At 45.7% G+C, this 24221-nt stretch overlaps 4 protein-coding genes across 9 annotated transcripts; 1 reads left to right on the top strand and 3 right to left on the bottom strand.

Moving 5' to 3' along the window:
- Positions 1 to 10: 10 nt before the first annotated feature.
- On the top strand, positions 11 to 4503 carry lyrm5b (LYR motif containing 5b). Of its 4 annotated transcripts, none has more exons than XM_084936642.1 (3): positions 11 to 185; positions 1318 to 1383; positions 4185 to 4503. In XM_084936642.1, exons 2-3 carry the CDS (start codon positions 1339 to 1341, stop codon positions 4389 to 4391), a joined length of 252 nt encoding a protein of 83 aa, XP_084792768.1. In that variant the 5' UTR covers positions 11 to 185; positions 1318 to 1338; the 3' UTR covers positions 4392 to 4503. The 4 variants fall into 4 exon arrangements, with proteins under 4 accessions (XP_084792768.1, XP_084792767.1, XP_084792769.1 ...); XM_084936641.1 differs by having other exon boundaries at positions 15 to 160; XM_084936643.1 differs by lacking the exon at positions 11 to 185 and adding an exon at positions 198 to 276.
- Positions 2997 to 12544, bottom strand: LOC146384632 (uncharacterized). The gene is made up of 13 exons (XM_084936640.1): positions 11596 to 12544; positions 10019 to 10133; positions 8695 to 8811; positions 7772 to 7888; positions 6834 to 6932; positions 6274 to 6402; positions 6046 to 6143; positions 5880 to 5969; positions 5711 to 5759; positions 5380 to 5444; positions 4907 to 5028; positions 4717 to 4816; positions 2997 to 4643 (listed from the first exon to the last, which is right to left on the bottom strand). Exons 2-13 carry the CDS (start codon positions 10092 to 10094, stop codon positions 4566 to 4568), a joined length of 1140 nt encoding a protein of 379 aa, XP_084792766.1. The 5' UTR covers positions 10095 to 10133; positions 11596 to 12544; the 3' UTR covers positions 2997 to 4565.
- A 107-nt stretch (positions 12545 to 12651) lies between these two features.
- Positions 12652 to 19209, bottom strand: LOC146384631 (uncharacterized). Its single transcript, XM_084936639.1, has 11 exons — positions 19059 to 19209; positions 18763 to 18966; positions 17276 to 17333; positions 16815 to 17190; positions 16332 to 16426; positions 16168 to 16254; positions 16015 to 16090; positions 15694 to 15785; positions 13152 to 13273; positions 12962 to 13061; positions 12652 to 12870 (listed from the first exon to the last, which is right to left on the bottom strand). The coding sequence occupies exons 2-11, from the start codon at positions 18894 to 18896 to the stop codon at positions 12799 to 12801; spliced, it is 1212 nt and encodes a 403-aa protein (XP_084792765.1). The 5' UTR covers positions 18897 to 18966; positions 19059 to 19209; the 3' UTR covers positions 12652 to 12798.
- A 1002-nt stretch (positions 19210 to 20211) lies between these two features.
- On the bottom strand, positions 20212 to 24003 carry sycp3 (synaptonemal complex protein 3). 3 transcript variants are annotated; one of them, XM_084936633.1, is made up of 9 exons: positions 23871 to 24003; positions 23506 to 23649; positions 23345 to 23423; positions 23054 to 23088; positions 22724 to 22841; positions 21527 to 21626; positions 21302 to 21400; positions 20909 to 21013; positions 20212 to 20481 (listed from the first exon to the last, which is right to left on the bottom strand). In XM_084936633.1, the coding sequence occupies exons 1-9, from the start codon at positions 24001 to 24003 to the stop codon at positions 20428 to 20430; spliced, it is 867 nt and encodes a 288-aa protein (XP_084792759.1). In that variant the 3' UTR covers positions 20212 to 20427. The 3 variants fall into 3 exon arrangements, with proteins under 3 accessions (XP_084792759.1, XP_084792760.1, XP_084792761.1); XM_084936634.1 differs by having other exon boundaries at positions 23506 to 23646; XM_084936635.1 differs by having other exon boundaries at positions 23506 to 23679; positions 23871 to 23917.
- Between the last annotated feature and the right edge of the window lie 218 nt (positions 24004 to 24221).

Below are 24221 nucleotides of genomic sequence, written 5' to 3'. Positions count from 1 at the left end.
AGCCTGTGAGCGCGCAGCACGCTCACGAAGTTCACAGACTTTTAAGTTTTCGTGCTCCGCGGCGATGAACCCGGAGCTCAGCGGGTTGTTTTAGACCAACAGCAGCGGGGGAAACGGACAGATTCACCGCGGGAACTTTAACCCTGCGCGAGACTAGCAGGTGACCTTTGATCCGCTCGGGCTCGGTTAGTTTATTGTCGGGTTTTTCTCTTTCAGCCGCTCAGAGCAAAGTTGGCTTCCTGCTAGCGCTGCTTACCTGACGTGAATCACCTGAAGGTGACGTTTCATTTGATCCACTTCACGCAGGAATTCAAACCCTGCAGCAAAACTGAGACCAACGAGCCTCAAATGTTCCTGTAATTGTTTATAGTATTTATGACGTCACGAGCTGAGCGTTAAACGTGTTTTAGTCTAATCTAACGGTGTACTGCGATACTGCGTGTACTTTCTAACGTTATAGACCTTCTGCAGGCAGAGACACGCGGAAGCCCACAGTCAGTGTTACCTGCAGCAGGTGCCGGCGGCCACGCCCACTACAGATCACGTGCTGGTGTGCCAATTTTTGCACACCTGGATGGGCCGCTGTGGGTTATGTGCTAACCGCGAAGTGAACCGGGTCGCTCTCCACCAGACTCCATTCACAAAAGCTGAATTTTTACGTCACAGAAGGGCGGAGCTGTGCGTCTGCAGCGGCCTCGACTGGTCCGTTAGTTTGTGTTACGGAGCGACTCTGATGTTTTAGTGAGTTAGTTCGGATCACAAGAAAACACTGAAACAGTAAAGTCACGCAAAGTTGAATAGAAACTTCTTTTTTCTGTCAGGTGAAAATCCGCGTTTTTGTCAGTGGACTCTGGTGTAAGATCGGTTTCTTTGTTGGCCTCCCAAAAGCCATAAACGTCATCATCTAGTCCCAAACGTCATGGGAACAATAGGTTAGCAGGTACCTTCAAGATGTACTTTATTGTTATTATTAACATTTAATTATTAAACAACTTTATTGTTGTTTATTTTTAACGTTTCTGCGTTTTACTGTTACACTGGCGCCTGTAGTGCTTCGGCTGTGACAGATAAAAAGACAGTCGGCCATCCGATCCGGAGCCGATGGCTTCAGATCTGACTGTGCGTCATTCAGCCTTAACGCTGTTTGTGATTCCTGTGAAGCGACTGATCTGGTTCGATGGTTCTTTTGTTGATTCGTCAGCAGAGCTGCAGTTTTCTTTGTGTTGCACATGGAATTGAATCCTCAGCAGTTACTGAGCGTGAGCAGCAGGTTAAACCTCTTTAATCTGAAGTTTGCTTTTATTCTGCCTTTCTCAGCTCGGACTGTCCTCCAGGACGATGGCCAACCCACTCAGGTCTGAAGTGTTTCGACTGTACAAGAACGTGAGTGTTGGGAAAATTCATTTTTAAAGAACTCGATGACCAATGTTCCCTCTAATGTTTCATGTGTCTGAGCGAACACACAAACTCCCTGAGCGTCCCCTTGGACACTGTGAGCAACAGCAGACGTGTGCACTGTGGTCACGCCAGCATCCAATCCATCCAAGTTACATGGTTATTAAAGTAATCAAATTACAGTGTTTACATTTATGTTAGACTAGTTTTAATTAACTGCTTTAGCCCACTTACAATGAAAATTCAAAACAATCTTGTTCATGACCTGTAGCATGTTCACACTGTTGGAAGGAAAAATAACTCTAAAGTCTGTGGTCTGGGAGAGAGTCTGTAACTCTGTCTGCAAAATACAGTAAATAATGACCAATGTTGGGCAATTAATTATATAGTTACCTAAAACGTCCTCCTCCCTAAACAACTGTTGCCATATCATTCTTTGATTGGTTGACATGGTACATTTTTCCACCAATAGGAAAGGCTGTGGTTTTTTTGGTGTTGTTTTTGCTCACAGGCTTTCGAGCGTTTTCCTTATAAAACGCCGTTTTTACCGTTTCTTCCCGCAGTAAATATAAACAACGACAGTATTCAGGAAGAAAAACAAACATTGCAGATATTTTATCATAACTCTGGTTTTACGTGGCCGATCAACACAATTTAAAAACTGGTATAAAGTCCACACTTTTCCCATCAGTTGTTCGTCTGTCCTGCTCACATCTCCAATGGTTGTACACGTTGTCATTAACGTGGCTTCACTCCACATCAGCCGCTTTGCTAAAACACCGGTGTCGCACATAAGGACGCTGTCATAGCCTGTCAGCCACGTTGATTAGCTGCGTATACACGAATGTGAATCGCATCATTGGCTGGACTTTGGGATAAGGTGGCATCGTTCTGATCCCATACGGGAGCAGCCAGTCACTCACTGACTAACACTGCAGAACAGGATTGTTAAAGTTTTAATTTTAATTTCAGTGCAGGTTAGATTTTTTTGTGCCCAACGCAGATTTTCTGTGCGCAGAGACGCGCCAGCAGTGCGCAATTGCGCACGCGCGCAGCTTAGAGGGAGCATTGTGATGACACGTTGTCCCTCCAGCGAGTCTCATATTCTAGATTTTCTGTTTTCACAGCTGTAAACGTCAGAATCGGAGTTTGGATGATGAGACTTCAGGCGGTGTCAGCAAAGACTCCATGATGATGTTGTTAACATTTATTGACAGTTAATTTACTTTTAAGATGATCCGTCGGTGCCACTGTGACCCGTCGGAGGTGCGTAATGATGAGATGACCTCAAACAGATCTGAAGGCTCAAAGCTGCCTCTCAAATCTCCCATCATGCAAAGCGGTGCTGAGCCTCACCAAAATGTTCAAGCTTCATGTTTATCTGTGAAGATGTCAGCAGTGTTTACAGAGGGCGCTGCAGCAAGTGTCGCCCCCTGCTGGGCATTAAAAGAATGCAACACTGCGTGCACCACCTGTAGTGTCTGCACCAAAGCACTGAGGTCTTTATTCATCTGTCAGAATGACGCTGAAATGGTGTTCTGATATATTTAAAGCTTATTTATCGGATCGGGCTGAGATTATCTGCTCAGAAACACTCTGAAGACACTTCATCATGTTTATTAAAGGGTGAAAAAGTGGACGTTTCAGTGGCAGCGCCGTCGTTACGCCGCGAACAACATCAGCAGAGAAAACCAACAAACAATCAAACTCGCAGCCCACCATCACAATATTTTAATAACATTAAAGCCCAAAACACAGAAATCTAACACGCCTCCCTCTGTAGCCCCGCCCCTTTAACGGGTTCTGAGTGAAACCAACTGCACACGTGACATAAGATGTGCTGTGGCCATCTTTAGACCAGGCGTGTCAAACATAAGGCCCAGGGGCCAGAATCGGCCCAGCAAAGAGCTTTTAAAGACAGCCTGGTGGCTCATTTCTTTAAGGAGTAAAAATGTAGAAAAGTATTTGATGCATGAAGCTAAAACTTTCAGGCAGATCAGATGGAAACTGTAGATTTTTGCTGTGAACTGTAAAAATGTGGTGACCTGAGATGGGGCGACTTCTTTGGTAAAACTAACTCAGTGAGTTTAAACAAACAGGCAGCAGGCGGCGCTTTCTTATTTCATAAATGCAAAAAATAAGATGCCAGCACTCGTGATCCCTCATGGTGAAGGTTTAAAGACTTCCTGTGTCCACCTCACGCAGGAGCTCCGCCCTCTCTGCAGAGCCGTGCCACTGCCGGTCGCCCGGTCAGATAATGGATTTAATCAAACTTAATTATGAGACTTTGCAGAGCTTTAAATGAACTCATTTAAGTTCCTGAGTGAATTAGAAAGTAAGGTGAGACACTGTAACAATCAGCGTTTTTATGCATGAGGAAGCGTGTAGGATGGAAATCAGCGGCGCCTTTATGACCGCAGAGCTATCTGCAGATAAACCTTTGACTCTCTTTAGGAAAACACTTTCTGTTATCAGCTTTAGACTAAGATAAGGTCTCTGCAGGGAGCGCCGCTGAAGGAATTACAAAGCAAGACTATGTGACAAGATTTCAGATTCACCTTTTGTAAAGTGAATCACTAAAAGCGCCCGTGGATCCTCGGAGCGTTCATCTGCTCGTCCTGATAAAACATATTGGCCTCTGGAGGTGTGTCAGTCTAAGAGTGATTTTAAGACCTGTGCTGATTTTGAGATCGTGTGATCATCATGTGCCGTCATACATCGGCCGCCTTTTTGCCCTTTAGTAAAAATAAAGACATATTTTTGCTAACACATCCTCTTCCTCCTTGCAGCTCCTCTACCTCGGCCGGGAGTACCCCAAAGGTGGTGACTACTTCCGGGACCGTCTGAGAGCGGCGTTTGCCAGGAACAAGGCGGTGGAGGACCCCGAGCAAATAAAGGCCCTGATTGCTCGTGGCGAGTACGTGGCCCGGGAGCTGGAGGCGCTTTACTACCTGAGGAAGTACAGAGCGATGAAGAAGCGCTACTACGAGGACTAAACGGCGACCGAACGGTGACGACACGAACAGCTCTGAGGTTTACGGTTCTAATCCTGAGGTCACATGACCACCGAGTGAAACCTTTAAATTAAAGTATTCAAAACAAAAACAAGCGTGAGTCCTCCTTCCTTCCCTCCTTCCTGTCTGTTCCCATAGGAAACAGTAGAAACAAGGTCAGAGGTCAGAGGTCGGGGGGGCGATGGCGTCTTTGTCGGCCAGGTTGACTCTGCAGATGGGACAGGTGGGGTTATCCTGGGGGGGAGGAGACAGAGTCAGGTGGCGTTCCGAGTTTATGTCATCTCCGTATAACCAAGCACGGCGTTACCTTCAGCCACTGGTCGATACAGTGAACGTGGTAGTCATGGAAACAGGGCAGAATCCTCAGCTTCTCGCCGTCGCTGTAGTCGCAGAAACAGATCTGACACCTGCCGGCCAATCAGCACAGAGACGTGTTAGCGTGCAGGTTTGGGGTTTGTTTGTTTTCAGCGTTACAAATGGCGAGCTCGGAGACTCACTTCGTGTTCCCGCCGCTGCCGCCGCATCCCTGGAACACCTTGGTGGGAAACCTCTGGATGTCTGTCGCGCTCAGCTGATTGGTCCTCACGGCGCCGTGATGCTCCTCGAGCTCCAGCAGAGACTGAAAGGCGAGCAAAGGCGTCAACACTCTGACATCTGGGCCCTGATTGGTCCACGTTGAATACCTGCAGCGTCTAACTGTAAGAGCTTAACTGTAACTCGAAGGAGGAACGCAAAGAAGAGATCACAAACCAAGTCTGAGATGAAACATTAAAGAAGAAGAAGCTGCTGACACGAAGAAGAAAAAAGATTCAAGTTCAAAACAACTTTTTGGAAAAAAAGCTCCAAAGACAAATTCTGACGGCATTTTTGTCCCTGAGTGAACAAACTCTGCAGAATGATCGAGACCCCTCCCCCTCCTCCAGACCCCTCCCCCTCCTCCAGACTCCTCCCCCTCCTCCAGACTCCTCACCTCGTAGTCGTTTCCTTCAGCGTCATCAGATGTGGCGTCCCTACTCCCGCCGTGACCAATCAGAACTGTGGAATGATCAGCAGAAGCAGACCGATTAAAGCTCTACAACAGTGTCATGCTGTCGTTCGATTGGTCAGGTTTCTACGCTGTCGTTTGATTGGTCAGTCAGGTTTGAGCAGCTTGTGTTTGTTCAGTTTTTATAGAGAGAGAAAAAATCTTTACTTTAACAGGAGCGAGTAGAAAAACTACAAATACTCCAAAGACCTGATTGGACTGAAGTACTGCATGTATTTATACCACATCTCTGTAGTACTTGGTTTTTGGTGCTTACCTTCTCCGGGAGCCACCTGAATCATCCAGCGGCGCTCTGTGGGACGACCCTGCAGAGAGAAGGTCACGGCTCGGTCAGCGAATCAAAGCAAAACGTCGCACGCTTCCTGAACGCAGCACCACTTTTGATAATATTAAAACCACGATCAGACTGTGATTGGCTGCCTCACCCTGTGGAGGCGATGAAGAGGATGCTGGTGGAGGTGGTGATAATGGAGGTGGTGACGGTGTCTGTTGTGCTCCACTCGGTCCAGCCGAGCCTGGAGGAACAAACAGAAACGTGAACACCTGTCCGCTCTGCCTCAGGTGAGGCGTTTGGTGCAAGTCTGCCTCCACCTGCAGGTGTCGGTGCAGCGCCTCGTGATCCTCCACCTGCTGTAAACCACTGGCCCCCTCCTCTTCGTCGCTGACGGCGAGCTGCTCCACCACCGCGGCTGCAGAACAAAGCATCAGAAGAACGCTGAAGGTTCAGCAGGAGGCTGGAACCACCACCAGCCAATCATGTTTCAATAATACCGACGTTCCCCATCGTTCTCAAGGTCCGCCCCCAACACTGACACGTACCGATCACCAAGTCGTCCTCCGCCTGCAGCCTTCGGGCCAGAGCCTCGTCTTCCTCCACCTGCTGTGAAGGAACCGCATCCTCTTCCTCTTCCTCCTCCTCCTCGCTGCTGGAGATCTGCTCCTCCACAGCTGCAGGAGAAACCACTCGTCACAGACTCCATCATCATATAGTAATAATAATAGTTTGGACTGTGGGAGAACCGGAGAACAGAACCAGAACCTTCTCACTGTGAGCACACCCTGCTGACCACCACACCACCGTGCCACAACATCACAGTAGTGATGAAGATGATGATGAATGAAGGATATATATTTAAAAAGGCAAAACATTTAAAAAAATAAATACAAAATAAAACACAATCAGAAAAAAAGAAAATCAAGCGCTCCATTCTTCCACAGTGGGAATCCCGCCCTGTATGCAAAGCGTGGAAGTGGGAACAGTGACGTTTGCTCATCGAGCAGCTGCGAGTGAACGGCGAACAGCGATTACCGAGCAGCGCCTGAAAGCAGCGCCCGTTTCACTCACCGACTCACCACAGCCTAACGTAACGCTGACGTACCGATGTCTGAGCCGGCCTCCACCTGCAGCTCCTCGTCATCCTCCGCCTGCTGGAAACAAATGGCGTCCTCCTCGCTGATGGCGAGCTGCTCCACCGCAGCTGCAGAAGAAACGAAGGATCAGACAAGCCTCCACTGAGGGTGCAGCTGCTGAGGCAACAGCCTCCGTGCTGCGTTCAAAGACACCACGCTGACAAAGTGTGACAGCAGGAGTGACATGCATGTTAACTGTTCTAATAATAACTAATGTGGAGGGTGGGCGTGTTCCTGCAGCCGTTTGAATCATCAGCAACATGTATGACGACCCATCAGAGCTTAAAACTGATTCATGGAGGTCAGAGATCCAGGTTGGTGGGAATGCTCCACCTTCCCAATGTGAAAATCCTGCTTGGAAATAGGAATTTCTGACTTCCTGCTTCAAATGAAACGGAAACAGCCCAGAGGTTTTACAGGCGTTCTGTTGGGACGGGGCATTAGAGAGAACCACGAATCCTGTGACGAAGACAAAAACTCAGGATGAAAGAGGACAGAATAAAATCCCAGGAAAGAAAAACTCAAAGCCTTCATGAAGCTCAAACTGCTACTGTGAAAACTACACTGTGGGTGTCATTTTTGGGATTCACTGCCATTAAAATTAACAGGGAAAATGCACAAACAGTTTTTCAGTTTGCAGGAGGAGACCACGCCCCCTCACCTCACTCCTCCACCTGTCTAACACACTTGGCTGATTTGGAAATTTTGGAGAAGCTGAAAGATAAAAGTGGAGCTTAGGAAGCATCGGGAACTTTAACGTTCCTGATGCTGAGAGCAGAGTAACTCCAGGATCGGTTCAGCTTGTTTGTGTCACCAACAACCGTCAGAGACGCTGAAACTAAAGCAGCAGTGAAAGAAGGGTTCCAATATTCATATGTGTGTGTGTGTGTGTAACGCCGACACGTACCGATGTCTGAGTCGTCCTCCACCTGCAGCCGTCGGGCCAGCGCCTCGTCTTCCCTCAGCTGCTGCGAACGAGCTGCAGCCTCCTCCTCCTCGCTGATGGAGATCTGCTCCACCACAGCTGCGGGAGAAACCACTCGTCACAGAATCCATCCAGGCCAAAGAAGCTAGACCCAGAGACGCGTGCACCATCGAGTGATATTTAAAATGCAAAAAACTAAAAATAAAGAACCAATTAAAAATTATCTTTAATAAAATGCAAATCGACTCGTGACCACAGCCAATCACAGTCATTCCCTACAGGACAGCATGGACAGGGCCGTGTGAAGGAGGGGGGCTGAGGGGGCTGCAGTCTCCCCACTGCAAAAGGCAGACAAGCAGCGGCCCTGTGTGAGCTTCTCTGATTTATTCTTACTGCTGATTGGTTCCTGAAGGCGAGCCTTCAGAGAAGACGGTGCATGGTCGCCCTTCACCTCCGTCAGCACCAGCTGCAGCTTTTACAGTTTTTTGTTTGTTTTTTTAAGTACAGGCTGAATTGGGAGGAACCGGCGGTCCTGTTTTTTGTTTTGTTCCTAGTCTAGATTATCAGGACCAGGTTAGGGGCGGAGCCTAGTTGGTTCATGGTCATCCTCCATCTGTTTTAGCCGGAGCGCTTGTCTCATCAGGAACACGTCGCCAAATACAAAAAATGAACAAAGGTGTGAAAAGTCTTAGTTCGGTGTTTCATTTGTGAAAGACAGTGTGGCAGGAAGTTGTAATATATAAGTATAAATGCTCACGGCGAGCATCACAGTCACATGACATTCATAGCAGTTACAGGAGTTATTGAGCATTAGCATTTTCTTTGGTTCACTTACAAAAGCAGCAGACCGACAGCAGGTCTGCCCCCCCCGCCCCCCCCCCGCCCCCGATAAGACCGACACATACCGATGTCCGAGTCGTCCTCTGCCTGCAGCCGTCGGGCCAGCAGCTTATCTTCCTCCATCTGCTGTAAACGAACCGCAGCCTGCTGCTCCTCAGTGATGGAGATCTGCTCCACCCCAGCTGCAGGAGAAGAGATTGAAAGACTTAAGAGTTCATCAGTTATTGAGTCAGAGTTTAAAACCGTGAAATATTCAAAGGGTAACTCGATGGGACTGAATGATGTCCTCATACCGACGTCATGCCCGTCTAAGCTGGCAAATTCTATAGAATTACATAAAGTCACCACCCCCATGACCAGAGATGGGCAGTAACGCGTTACAAGAAACGTGTTACTGTAATCCGATTACTTTTTTCAAGTAACGAGTAAAGTAAGGGATTACTATTGCAAAAACGGTAATTAGATTACCGTTACTTTCCCGTAGGAACGCTGCGTTACTGCGTTACTAAAACCGTGATTTTTTTGCGAGAATGTCTCATGACAGTGACGTAAGCGAGTGCGACGTTCGTGACAACAGCTGTGTGCAGATCAACAATGGATCATATATCGAGTGCGGAGAGAGTATGAGCGTGCAGCGTTTAAAGCGTGGAAGTACTGACCTTACTTTGAGTTTGATTCCATAAAAAGTGACAAAAACATTAGTGTCCGTTGTGCGTGGGAAGAAAACTTCTTTTTACAGCGAAAATAACCCCTAAACTTCCAAGCAAGCTCCGAGTAGCTACGAGGTGATGGGAAACTCACAGAGAAACTCGCGGATTCTTCCACTGACCGCTGCGGCACACCTGCACCAGGGTAAACCTCCGCCTGCCCCACTCCTGCTTTACAGGTGGAAATAGAGCAACAGGACCGCTAGTCTGTGACTTTATTTATTTTCTGCTGTGTTTTACTTTCATCTATTTGAAAGACTGAGTGTAAACACACAAAATATTTTATTTTATGTGCTGGAATGTGCAGAAAATAGGTTTAAATGTTAAACTAATTTCTTCCAGTCAGTGAATGTTGCAGATAATTAAATTTTTGCTTGATGCATAAAGTTAAAAGATTAAAACTAATAAAACAAGTTTTAAAAAGAGACTTTTCCATTTGATTACATTTTGTATGATGGATTATGCAGAAAAAGTAGAACTGGGCTGAAAGATCTATCGCTTTATCACCTATTCAGGTTGCAAATCGTGTTTTTAAAAAGTAACTAAGTAACTAAGTAATTAATTACTTTTGAAAATAAGTAATCGGTAAAGTAATAGGATTACTTTTTTCAGGACGTAATCAGTAATTAGTTACTGATTACTTTTTTCAAGTAACTTGACCAACACTGGCCATGACATTTACCAAATTCTGAGTCGGCTTCTAGCTGCAGGCGTCGGGCCAGCGCCTCGTCTTCCTCCACCTGCTGTGACCTCCTCATCGTCACTGATGATGATGATGATTAACTGCTCCAGTACAGCTGCAGGAGAAAGGACTCATCAGAAAACCGTCACTGATTACAAATGCAGGTTTTTAACACCATGGATCTGTGCAAAGAGCCCAGAGATAAAAACAGCAGATTCTCCCTCACCTGGAAATCTGCTCACCTGCAGCTCTCTGTGCAGGTGAGCAGATTTCCTGGTTGCTCATTAGTCCTGCTTTCTGTTATATATATTTTATTTATACATGTACATTAACAATAAATGGCTATTCTGTTCTAACATTTACAGTTTTACATAAAAATATGAAAAAATATTATTTAATAATAATTTACTGAACAGTCTGGTGTTAAATGAACATATAATGGTTTATTTTTAAACAGTTTTGTCAGATTTCTAAAATATTTGTGTTTCCTTGTTTTACAGGAGGTTTTTCAATCATTTATTAAGCACTATGGATATTATTGGATTATAATGACTGATTACTGATGTTGCAGCAGCTAATTGCTTGTATATTGCCATGGGGCTCGAGCTACTGTCACCGGTGTGTTCCTGCGTTGTGTCTGACATTAAAAGGTAAACGAAACAAAGACCTCCAAGTCATGAACTTGCTCGCTCCAGCTCCTACAACCAAATGCTAACAGTGGGGGAGAGGGTTAGCTCAACCCAACACAACTTCCATGCTAGCATTGACTGTGCCTATAACACACATGGAAAGAAATGACACCAACCTCTCCCACAGGGGAATTGTAGAAAAGGGGAGAAGCCACTGGTACAGTGTATTTATAGGGTTGCACCAAAGAAGAAGAAGAAGGATGAGGGGGAGGGGGGGCTCCTGATAATGAACACAACTACAGGCTTGAAGGTCCTAAAAGTCAGATATAACAGGAACGGTTTATAACAATATGTAATTTATGACCCAGTTACAACTACAATAATGCAGTTGATCAGCGAACCAATAAGAAAATTGAAAATAAAGTGTCGGAAATGTAACATCTGCCTCAGTAAAACTGAAATACTTGGATTCAATACAATAACGTGACTTCAGTGAAGAACTCGAGTAAATGTTCCTGGTGGTTGGTGATCAGGGAGGGTGCCACCCCATGCACTCCTGTCCCCGGACACGTCCCTGGACTGACGGTGTTTGGATGTTCCGGTAGCGCAGGGGTGTGTCTATCGGCACATCTGCCCCAAACCGAGCGTCTCTCAGAGAAGTGTAACTGCAGGATGAAGTCTGACTCTGTGGGTCCGAATCCTTTCTCAGCCAGCGACACTTTCCTCCCTGATTTCTGATTTCTAGCGCTTTCATAAAAAGCTGAAGGGGGAAAGGATCCGGATGATCCGGCTGTCACGGCCGAGGAAGTGAAAGTAAAAGTTTGTGATTTAAGCTGATTCATGACGCAGCGGTGAAATCATACGAATGAAAATGAAAGCTGCTAGTTTAGACTATAGTTACTATAATAACCATAATAAGAACAACAGAGGAGAGCACAGAGCACCTACCTTGCCTGGAGGTCTGCATTTGATACTAGAGGCACACGCTGGGTGGAAGGGAAGCTCTCCAACCCATATACATATACGTGACGTGTGACAAGCCCCGCCCACTCTTTAATTAGATCTGAGCGGCTCTGACGTTTAATGAGAGAAGAATAGAGTTCATTTCACCAACACAATTAAAACTCGTTCATATTTCTGCTTCACACCCAGGACTTCACCTGAACTCACCATCACTGATATCCACTCACCTGATGAGACTGTGGGAACTGACAGAAGTTAAAGGATACACTATATATCTGTGTTTGAGGTCTAGAATGGCTGAGGCTGGATTTGTTGCGTCTACTGTAACCGTCATAGTTGGATAATAAAGTTTCACATGTATTTTTTATTATCAGCTCCACACTGATCCAACAAAACTGCTGATCCAAACTAACCCACCGAGAAGCCAAAGTCACAGAAAAACACAAATCCACAGTAGAAAAGGAGACAGCGGCTCGTTTCCTGTGAGGTTAAAATTCATGGTTTTGGTCTGGTGGAGAGTAAAGGCTTCACGATTCACAACTTTGAGCCTTCTGATTCTTCCTGTTAAAAAGGAGTTTTTCGTTCCCACAGTCACCAAAGTGGTCACAGGGGGTCATCTGATTGTTGGGGTGCGTTATTTTAGGGTCTTTACCATAAAACATAAAGCACCATGAGGCACTGTTGTCATGATTTGGTGCTATGTAAATAAAATAGAACTGAATTAAATATATGATCTAAATAACATAGTTTGTATTATTTTGAACATTTAAAGGAACAGACACATCAACACAAAGCAGACTAAATAAAATAGTTTGATGCTGTTGCTGCAACATGTCGCAGCTTTTCTGATTTTTGTTCAGAGGAGAAATTAAAAATTATTTTACAGAGAATATTAATATTTTACGAAAAGTCAAAATTATGTCAAACAAACTATCTAAGGCTTAAAAAAATAAAACAAACACAATTAAGACATAAAAAGATGAAACATTAAGAAATGCACTGGTTGCTCGTCACTAAATAAATGAAGATGCGACTCGCTGCGAGGTTTTATTGTTTTATTCCTGTGGTCACATGAGCACCGACAAACCTTTAAATAAAAATATAAAAAACTAAAAAAAAACAGAAGTCTGAGTCGTCCTTCAGGAGACACGAACCCGTCTGCTCCGATAGAAAACTGTAGAAACGAGGTCAGAGGTCGGGGGGGGCCACGGCGTTTCCGTCAGCCAGGTTGGCTCTGCAGATAGGACAGGTGGTGTTATCCTGAGGAGGAGGGGAGACACAGGTGAGGAGACGGCGTTTAAGGAGGGGCTCTAAAAACAGTGGAGCGCGAACGGCGCATCCCCCGGAGTACCTTCAGCCATCGGTCGATACACTGGACGTGGTAGTCATGGAAACAGGGCAGAATCCTCAGCTTCTCGCCGTCGCTGTAGTCGCAGAAACAGATCTGACACCTGCCGGCCAATCAGCACAGAGATGTGTTAGCGTGCAGGTTCGGGGTTCGTTTGTTTTCAGTGTTACAAACCGCGAGCTCAGAGACTCACTGCGTGTTCCCGCCGCCACTGCTGGATCCCTGAAACACCTTGGTGGGAAACCTTTGGATTTCCCGCCGACTCAGCTTCCTGGATACCACGGCGCCCTGACGCTCCTCGAACTCCAGCAGAGCCTGAAAGACGAGCAGAGGGGTCACGCTTCTCTGACGGTGACTCGTATGTTCGCACAGATTTATGACAGGAAAAACGTTTGTAATAATTTAACGTCCGTTTGAATATCACGATCATCGGCTCCGGAAGACGCGGAACGCGCGATTCAGGACAGAGTGTGAGAATAAAATCGGCCTCCACGGCGCGTCTTTCTCCCGACTTCCTCCCCCGCTCAGACAGCCTCCCTGAGCCTGGTTATACTGGGTGTTACTTCCTGTTTAAAGGGAGTTTTTCCTTCCCACTGTGACCAAGCGCTTGTTCATAGGGATATGATTCAAAGGTGGAAAGTAACGAATTACATTTACTTGCGTTACTGTAATTGAGTAGTTTTTTTGTGTATTTGTACTTTTTAAAGTCATTTTCCAAGTCGGTAATTTTACTTTTACTAAAGTATATTTTTTAAAAAGTATTGTACTTCGCTACATTTTCAATCACACCCGTTACTGAGTAAATTAAAAGAACAAACAAAAAAAAACAACAACATTGCGCTTCGGAAATACTGCAGGGAATGATGGGTAGTAGAACAAATTGGCGTTGGGTCACGATAAAGATGGAGTCTGACATCGGTGGTACGGATCCAGTGAAAAAAGAAGCCCCGTCGAATTCTGCTGACCCTGAACTCGAAGAAACGGATGTGAACCCCTGGCTGTATTTAAGGGACCATTTCGGCTTCAAGTGCAAGAAAGGCAACAGCTTTATTATGCAGTGTAAGCTGTGTTTGCCCAGAGAGGCCGAGTTAGCAGCTTTTAAAAATTCCACATCAAACCTGCGCAAGCATGTAGAGGTAAGTTAAATGAAACTTGTACATTTATTTTAGCAAAAAGGCTGTGCTCAAGTTAATCACATTAAGTTAAGACATAAGCTGTTATTGGGCACGTTGTTGTCCACGCGACTTAAAATATTTTTACTTGATTGGTAAATTGCCAAAAGAAAATGTGTTCACTTTTCCTGTTTGTTAATAATAATAATTTATTTTAAAAAAATTAGTTAAATTAGACAGAAGACAGAAGCGGCTACTTTCTTACTTAAGCCACATATGTTCACACTGCAGGCAAAAGAATAACATGTGCTTGTGCAGAGGTGTTTCAGTCTGGGGGGACTTATTTTTTTCTCCTCATCTTTCCTCACGTGGTGCATTTTCCATCGTTATACCTCTCTGACCTGTCTTCCCCATGTGATGTTTGTGTAATGTATGTATGGTCGGAGGGTAAGATGACGCTGGCAAAGGTCGGCAACCTTAACCCAATTTCCTTCGGGGTCAACCTTCAGGATCAATAAAGTTTTATTGAATTGAATTGAATTGCTCCTCAAAATGAACAGAGCAGGGCCAAGTTTAAAAAATGAAAACACATTTTTATAGCAGCTGCCGTACAGCTCAATTCAGTACTTGTTCTCTTATTTGACAGTTTAAAACACATTCACATGTAAAAGAATTATATGGTTTTGACAGTTCGGTTGGTTTGGTGACCATTATAAATTTTGATGTATAGACTTGCAGTTTAGCTGCCACTGCGCTTTAATTTGTAAAGTTTTTCTTTTAATTAAAAAACAACTACTTTGAGATGTATCCCATTGTCTTTTTTGCCCTACTCAGAAGCGGCTGTCCTCCTGCTGACAGAAAAGTAACTATGTAACTTTTACTCTGAGTGCATTTTAAATGAGCTACTTTTTACTTTTACTTGAGTAAATTTTTAGACAGGTAATTTTACTTGTACTTGAGTAAAATTTCAGCAAAGTAATAGTACTTTTACTTGAGTAAAATATTTTAGTACTCTTTCCACCTCTGATATGATTGTTGGGTGCTCTCAGTATTACTGCAGGGCCTTTGCCGTACAGCACGGAGCACCCTGAGGTGACTGTTGTGGTGACTGCGTGCTGTGTAAATAAAACTGAAGTAAAGCGGGGTTCGAGTTAAAGCCAGAAATTTTGGTTTACGTGTCCTCCCCCTGCAAAGATGCCGTGACGGAGCGATACTGCACACAGACGACTGCAACACTGATGTGACAGGAACACAGTGTTTTTCTGGAATGGGAACTAAATCAGAATCAAGCGGCTCTTCGACTGGATCATCAAAGCTTTCTGCAGCTGAGCCACAAACAAGGCGCCAAGTTCAGCTGACTCTGGTCGACCAATCGCCTTTCAGGACTCCGTGTCCCATGTGTTCTTGCTAAACCGCTCCCAGGTGCTGAGGCTGCCGATGCTCAGCAGTGGTTATGATCGCCACACCTCTAACACCAACACAGAGTTAGGCTTTGATTTGTTTCTGCTGTCCCGGACTTCCAGGTAACCGGTGGGTGGAGCTGACCTAGATCAGGTCGCAGCACACTTCAGTTCAAACAAATGTGAGGCCTCCCTCCTCCATCAGTCCTCCGAGCCTCCTCACCTCGTAGTCGTTTCCCTGAAGGTCGTCTGAAAAGTCGGGTATGCCGTTCCGCCTCCTGCCCTGCCCACGTCTTCTACGCTGACCAATCAGGTCTGCGGAAACACATCAGCTGCATCAGAAGAAGCAAAATGACTGCAAACTGATTGAAACTCTAAACACAGCTGGAGAATCAGGAGGTCACAGATCACATGTTCAGTCTCCCTCCTACTGACCAATCAGGTGTGAGCAGGCTCTTGTTTACCTGCGAACACTCGATTAATCGCTGCTCTAAACGCCAGTGACATCATCACCGATGTCTTTCCGCTGAGGTTCGTTCCTTACCTTCTTCCAGCCCCACAAGAGGAGAGACGGCCGCGAGCACCTGAGACATCCAGCGAGGCTCCACGTAGGGATAAAACTGCAGAGAGAAGGTCACACCTGAGCCCACAAACCAAACCCTGTACCTGCACACTTCCTTCACTCTGAGTGTCTCACCCTGTGGTGGCTCTCTTGATGAAGGTGATGGTGGTGATGATGCTGGTGCCTGCCATGAAGATCCGACTCCTCTCGGTCAAACTGAGCCTGAAGGACGAAAAGGAAATGTGAACACCTGTCCGCTCTGCCTCAGGTGAGGCGTTTTTGTCCGGGTCAGCTTCTACCTGCAGGCTGCGGGCCAGCGCCTCGTCTTCCTCCATCTGTAGTGAACGCACGGTGGCTTCCTCATCGTCGCTGATGATGATCTGCTCCACTGCAGCTGCAGGAGAGACGACAGAAACATCACTGAGAGTTTGTCTGACGAATCAGACTCGAGCTGATGAGTTTCCTCATAAACAGGTTTCTCCATCTGTTCACAGAAACACCCGCCAACTTCCACCAGACTCCAGTGAAAAAACGTCGATTTTTACCTCAAAACGTTAACTTTCTGTTCGCTTCCTGTGACGTCTGGATGTTAAACTGTGAATGTGAAGTTGCACAATAAGACAAAGTCAGCTGAGCAGCAGCAGGAGAACAGCTGCCGTCTTCTATGAGGCTAAATTCTGTTTTTTTTAAATGGAGTCTGGTGGAGAGTAACGCCATCACTTCAGAGACGTTTCTGTAAAGCTCAGATTCAGGCAGGAAGCGCGACAGCCGAACCCTCGTACCTGCAGAGGTGCCGCCTTCATCGCCGTTCAGCCACCTCCTCTCCTCTTCGGTGAGGAAGGACAGCGAGTTGGAGCTCGACGCCGCTGCTGGAGGTGGTGACGGTGACGCCAGAGTATTCGTCTCATTTGGTCTCGGCTGAAGGACTGATACCGGAGTGAGGTAGGAAGAGGACGAAAAGGAAGAAGACGAAGAGGACGATGAGGATGCAGTGGACCGCGGGGCTTCCAGCCAGCTGCCCAAAGCAAACGTCCTGAGAGAGGACGCGGGAACGAAGCCGGCGCTCTGTTTGGCCAGCCGCCGGCGTTTAGAACTATGTGAAAAAGCTCGCTTGCTGGGGCTGAGACAATCTGGTTCTGGAGAGCTGTCCACCGGCACCTGAGGGGAATAAAATGACTCTGTGAGTCTGCGATGAAGAGTTGGTTACAAAGGGATTCAGTCAGGCAGCGGCGCGGCGACTCACCGGGCTGAAACGCTCTTCTACGACGTGCCGACGCCTCCGCCGCTTGGCGAGCTGCGGGCTGGAGCAAAGAGACAGATTTCACCTCAACACCAAAATAACACGTCCATCACACAAAGTAAATAAATACCGAAACCCTGGCGGTAAATATCTGTGTGTTCCTGTTTGCAGGAACAAAACTTACGTTTTCAGACATCTTTAATCTGAGAACTTTTTACTGCAACCCGCATCCACCCAGCTGCACTCTTATCTAAAATCCCCACGCCGAAGGAAACCCCCGACCTCTGACCTCATGTCTACAGTCACACGGTCAGTCACAGGAACTTTAAAGTACAGCCTTAATGATGCCGTCACGATGTGTGAACGTGTGAAGAAGGAAAAACTACGGTCACCTTTGGGCTGGAACGTCTCGAGGGTCACATGACCACTGTGAGGTCATCATCAGTGATAACTTAAGGAGAGCCTGTGTACACTGGGCTAAATTATAATCTATGAGTCAAAGTGTGTGACACATCGCTGCCCGTCCCGATAGTCGTGCCCTCGCTCAGTTTCATCATCAGCCCATTTCGGGCTCGGGTCACAATTGGCCAGTTAAAGCCTGCCCTCCCCCACCACCACCACCGCCGCTACATGAAGCGAGCAGAGTCGCCCTCTCCTTATGTTAGTCACGTCGTCTTTAATGAGAAAACCTCTACCAACTGTTGATAGTTTGAGGAAACAGAAAGTGTTTCCAAGAATAGATTTTCATTCCTACTGGAAAACCCCCGTAACTGCAAACAGTCCACTTTCTGTTTGAAAGTGAAACAGACTCAGCTGACTGCAGTCCAGCGTTATACGAACAGGGTTTGTCCTCCACTGGGAGGCTTGTAAACAGCAGCTGACCTGTCAGCACAGGGAGTTAAATAGGGTGTCTCTGACTCCCACAGCTGCTGAGCAGTCAGCACACATGCAGTGTTTTGGTTTCTAACTGAGAGTGATGGGATCAGCATCCAGCTGGGCTGTGCTGCTTTATTACTGGGTTCCACACAGCAGCAGATTTCAGCCTGCCCGGACTCTGGTGTGCAGAGAGAGGAGCAGCTGCTGGGCCGGGGCAGGTGTGAATGCGTCCCTGCAGCAGAAGACTGTTTGGACCTGCTTGGTCTCCTCTGCTGTCTGTCATCGCTGCAGTTTGTTGTTGCCGTTTACGAGGAAAGTCCTGGTGGTGCTATTGGCCTGAAAGCGATCACATGCGAGGGACCAATAAACACTCGAGAGCGGGTCACAGAGGCCGGCTCACCGTGTGAGCAGAGGCCGAAGCTTCCTCACGGAGTCCATACATTTAAGGGTGCACCACAGACAGGAAGTGTGTGTACTCTCCAGAGTAAAGGTCACAAATACAGGGAAGCCCCAGACTCTCAGCAGAGCAGCTGTTACTGCAGCTTCCAAGAACTCGGACTACATGTACGTGTAATTTCCTGTATGTGTGCTAACGTGCCACGGGTGCAGGGTACCTGGGGGTTTCCGGGACGATGACGGGCAGCTCGGGGTACGGGACATCGTCCGAGTCGAGCAGGCAGCCTCGGTTCAGCACCCCCGGGCTGTCCGGCTCCGATGAACACGGGCTGTCCGCTAACTTGCCCTCCATGCTCTCCTCTTCTTCCCCCAGCAAATACCTGGTACTCGAATCACCTGAGACTCAGACTCATGTCAGGCCGCTGAGTGGGAACAAAGCACAGGGAGGCGCATTTAGCGAACACGGTGCGCAGATCGGAGAGTTAGCTCCGAGAGGCGCGAGCAAACAACTCACCGCCGTCCGGAACAAGCACGAACCCGGAGAACCAAAACTCACGCAGCCAAAAACCAAAGAATCAAACTTTCGCCTGTTTCTCGGGTCGTTAACGGTACTCCGCTGCTTGGACCAAAACAGGAAGTTCTCTTCACAATAAGAGCGAGAACTTCCGGTGTCACCGGGAAAAGTACCCAAGAGTCCCCCCAGCGGCCCGGACGACTTTCAGTTTTAGATAAATTTAAAAAAAAATTCAAACCTTTGGGCAACATTAAAGTATTTTTGTTAATAAATCAAAGCTGTGGAGAGGAAAATATTTTGAGCTACATAAAAACTTTATTAAAGCAGCTTTGCATGATTCAGATTTGAGAAATGCTGCTTTGGCTGGAGTCTCGGGGATTAGCTGCACATACAGAAACAGGAAATAAGGAGAAGCAGAGTCAGTCAGTGATATCTTGGTCTTTGTTACTTGACTCCACTGACTCCCACGTACAGAAGCTCGTCATTAAAAGCTTAATGTTTACCACAAACTCTGTTTTAGTTCTTGCTGATCTGTGAGAATCAGTGAAGCTGTGATCTGAACTTGACTGACCACTCTCTTTCCCAAGGGCAGGGGGAGACGAACAGGTGATGTTGGGGTGGGTGTGGTCTCGTACAATACACCTGGATTTCCTTTAGGGTCGGCTGGTGTGAATTTCACAGGGGGCTTCTCTCCTGGTCAGCAGATGATGAGGCCGGCGAGCGGAGGTAAAAGCGTCTGTTGAACCTCCCCACCCCATGTGAGATGTTCAAAAACTGTTTAAAACTCTATCCTCTCTATGTGGTTAAAAAGCCAGAGTTTAATATATGAAAGAAAACCCAAACTTGTGAGTTGCTGAGGCAAAATGACAAAAACATTTTAAACCATTTTAAAGATAAAAATGAACAAATATTGAACAAAAAATTCAAATAAAAAATAAATAAAAGGAAAAAATGAACAAATGAAAATATTTTAAAAAGCTGAGTGCTGTTTTGCCCTCTCCTCCTGGGCAGTGATGAGCTCCAGCTTTCCTTCGTTTCGCCTCACAGTCAACACCAAATTCTTCACATTCAGCTTCAGGACGCTGCCGAAAGGCTTTTTAACACAACAAACGAGTAATGAGGAGAATAAAAAGCAGAGTAATCAAAGCTGTCGCTGTATCACCAACACGTTCTTTATTTTTATAACTTCAGGAGCAAAGAATAAAAGGATGAATCGAAACTGCAGCGTCATCACAGAGCTCAGCCTGGAGCCGCTCGTCCACAAACCCAGCAGTGAAATCAGAACTCGGGCGAGAACAGTTCATGTTTTAATGAAACCTGTGAGAACCGCAAGGAACGAGCAGAACTGAAGCCTGCGGAGGGCGGCGGCCTAGAAAAGCATCGACTGCAGGGACTTGCGGACTGTGGCCATCTCCTGCTGTTGCTGTGGAAACACACAGAGTCAGCACCCGTGTTTATCAGTGTTTTTAACGTTTTCAGGGAACAGCAAAGACAGGAGCTAAAAGTCTCTCTGCTGCTCTCTTTACAGACAAACGTGACGAGCTCATCACTTCGTGTGAGGAGAGTCTGTGAGAAATGAAACATAAATAAATGACACCAATAAAGCTCATGATAGAAACTCCATCACCCATCAGATCAAAGTCTGAGTTCATATCAAACTGGCCCTTTGAACGTCTCCCGTTTCTCTGTCCTGAACATTCAGACAGTCGGCAGAAACCTGTGTGTGACCTCACTCTTCTTCTTCTTCACTCACAGATTCATACTGCGAGCTTTTATTTAGAAAAAAACTACTAATGAATAAACTTCCCTTTCCTGTTCTTATGTGATGTTTTGCTGCTGGCTGAACGCACCGTGTCCATGAGGATCTTCTTCTGCAGGGAGCCCATCTCCTTTCTCAGCTCTTGTTGCGCCCCCTGCAGGAAAGACTCGTGGCTCTTCTCCATGTCCTCCATGTTCTACAGAACAAACAAAAAACAGAAAAGCAGTTCAGGCAGATTTTCACAACCACAGCTTTAATCCAAACTGAAACACATCCTCAGGTGATCAGTGACGTCTGCAGGTGTGTCACCCTTTAAATTCTGCTTATCGTGGCCCCTGTAGCTGTGCAGCGTGGACTTGTTTTTGACATATTTCACTTCAGAGAGAAACAGGTGTGGGTATTCCCGAGACCTCTGAGTAAAAACACAGAGTTGGTGTGCAGGCCGGGACAGAGGTGCCATTGAGCTGCTTCTGACATGCTTCACCTTGACAAACTGCTCGTACAGCTCTCTGACGGTCTTCAGCTTCTGGTTCTGCACGACTCTGGCCTGCTGCAGGATCTTCTGCTGCTGCCGGAACAGATTCTGCAGACAGAAAGGAAGAGTCTACGTCGGCGATGGCTCTTCATGGCCATCACAGGTGAAGCACCTGAAGCCGTCGGTGTGCAGTATGTGAGGCTAAAACAGTTAAAGTGAAAGGAGGGGACTGACGTTGAGCTTCTCCTCCTGCTCCTCGGCTCGCTGGGCTTCGGTCTCCCACTGCTGCAGCGCTGATGACACCTGCTGGGAATACTGCTGCGTCATCTTCTGCCTGCAAACACAGCAGAAATGATTTCCAATCATGTAGTTATCAAATAACTGGCTGACCTTTGTGACATCAGTTTGAAGACGCATTTCTGAAATTTTCAAACAGTGCTGTGTTTACACAGGCTCGGGACCAGCCAGCTGAGCTGCAGTGTTCTGACTGAGCTGATGTTTATCCTGGCCGAGGCCAGAACGCTCTGCAGGAAACCGTCTGTGACAGGTCACACCCGCCCGCTGCCTTTACAGAGCTGCCAACAGGCGCCTTTATTTAAAAGTGAAACGACCACCCACAGAGAAAGTGAGGCTAAAGCTTTCTTGTTTATGCTCTGTAGACGGCACTTCTTCACGGGACGAGCGCGCCGCCTCGCTTTCATAACACAAATGTTCTCTGAGAAACAAAAACAGTTAAACAGAAAGTTATGCGAGAGAGCGAAGCGATGTCCCGGAATAAAAACCAGCTCCTGCATCTGCTGATATTAAAAGGCTGACCAGCCAACCTTTCACTGTACAGGTGCTTATTTGAAGCCTGTATAATGCTGCGAGCTCACTGTCAGCCATAAACTGGAGAAGTCAAGTCTTTTAATTGATCTATTCATTAATTAACTGCATAACTGTTACAATTGAACATGTTTTTTAATTATTCGTTTTCTTTTTCAAACTTAACTGTTTGAAAAAAAAACCCTGTGTCACCTTCACTTAGATTTCTTGTTTTCAGTCTTTTACAGTGTTTTAAAATGGAACAGGTTTAAATATTATTTCTGGCTCTCACAGTCTTTACAAAACATAAGGAAATTAAAGACATTTTAAAATCCTAATTTTCTTTTCACCCTGGTCGCGTCAATGCTGCCGTGAAGTCGCTGAGAATCCAGAAATGACTATTTTTTAGGTAAATGTCTCCCTACATGCTCAGTTATGCATCTTTTGGTGACACTAAATGACAAAAACTCCGATTTGAAGGATATTTAAAGAGATTTAATTTCCCTGTCTTTCACACAGGAAGTCGTGACGTGATTCTGGAGCTCGTTTTAAAGGATGTGGTGACTGTTCTAAGACTGAATTTCAACCATTTCTCTGAGTGTTTGAAGTGGAGGGAGCAGGAATAACCTCTGGCTATGGTAGTTGTTCCACAGCTGCTCCAGCTTGTGTTGGCTTCCCTTCATGTAGTTCTTTGTCAGACACTCCAGACGTTTCTTCTTGGCCTGCATCACCTTGCTGATGTCAGCTGGGAGGACAAACAGATATGTGATACTGTGCTAATAAAACACGAGGAAACACCGCTGCTTTTCTGTAAACCATTTCATACTTTCTTTGGTCAAAATGCTGAAATATGTTGTGTTGTGTTTTATTGACACATGAGCAGTCTAACAGGGACCGAAGATGACATTACGCCTAATGATTTTTCCAATAACAAATTAAATACAAACCGCTTCTTACCTCCAAACTTCTCCAACATGGACTGCACCTCATTTCTGGACATAAAACGAGGAAACATGCCAAGATTGATGGCGTTAAACACACATTAAATTCAATGAAATGAAGGTTTCATTATCAACTTTATCAAATTTGAACATTTTCATCTTAATAGTATAACAATAAGCTTCATATCTTCAGGTTTTGGACTGTTAGGCTCATCAAACATGACATTTAAAACATGATCTTGTTATATGGGGAAACTATAGAAGCTATTTTAAAAGACAAAACTATTAATTAAGAAATAATAAATACCCCATAGCACAGGGAACCGCCTCCTCCTCAAAGTCAGCCGGTCTCTTCTTTACCAGCTTGTCCACTATTGGAGTTTCATCTTAAATCATGAGAAAGTGGTTATATTTTACTTTGAACACCTTAAAATCAGCTCCTATAGTTATCTGGGTGACCCAGCTCACCTTCTCTGACTTCATCCTCAGAGCCACTCAGCTCCTTCTTCTCCGCCTCAGGAGTAAACTCAAAAGCCTTTTTATCTGCTCTCTCCTCCAGGAGTTTCTTTTTCATCTGTTTCCTGGCTGCTGCCATCCTCCTAGCTTTTACTGCTGCCAAATGTTACACAACGAAAAAGAAAGCTGGCAAACCACCCAGTGCTAATGTTAGCTTAAATAATAAAATTAGCTTTTTAATAAGGTATTAAAGAATTAAAAAATGTTGCTAATAACATCTGTTTAGTTTCAAGCGAACTAGCGGACAAGGCTCAATTTGAACTAAATCCGAAAAGCAGTTCTAGTTTTAATTCTCCTTTATTTAGATAAAAACAAACCTGAATTAAAATAGTCTGCTAGCTTGCTGAATCCGCTAGATTCCCGCCACAACCTTAGCCCGAAGTATGCCGAGCTCCGCCGAATCTCCCCGAATTCCACCCACAAAACAGGAGGCCAAGTATGGAAGGACATTAGTGTCAATATTAAAAAAAACATAAATATGAATATTAACAAATATTTAATATTAGATCACAAATACAATTTGATAAATATGGTAAAAAAAAAATCAAAGAAATATTCAATAAAAATACAAAGTAAATAAGAAATCAATTATAATTAGGATATCAGGCAGACCACGCTGTTACCAAATGATTTCCAATAACAATAAATGTTTACTGAACTTACAAGGT

Source organism: Perissodus microlepis, chromosome 7 (assembly GCF_051167445.1).
Source record: "Perissodus microlepis isolate ML-2025 ecotype Zambia chromosome 7, ASM5116744v1, whole genome shotgun sequence".
Taxonomy (NCBI): Eukaryota; Metazoa; Chordata; class Actinopteri; order Cichliformes; family Cichlidae; genus Perissodus; species Perissodus microlepis.
This window is presented reverse-complemented; position numbering and strand designations above follow the sequence as displayed.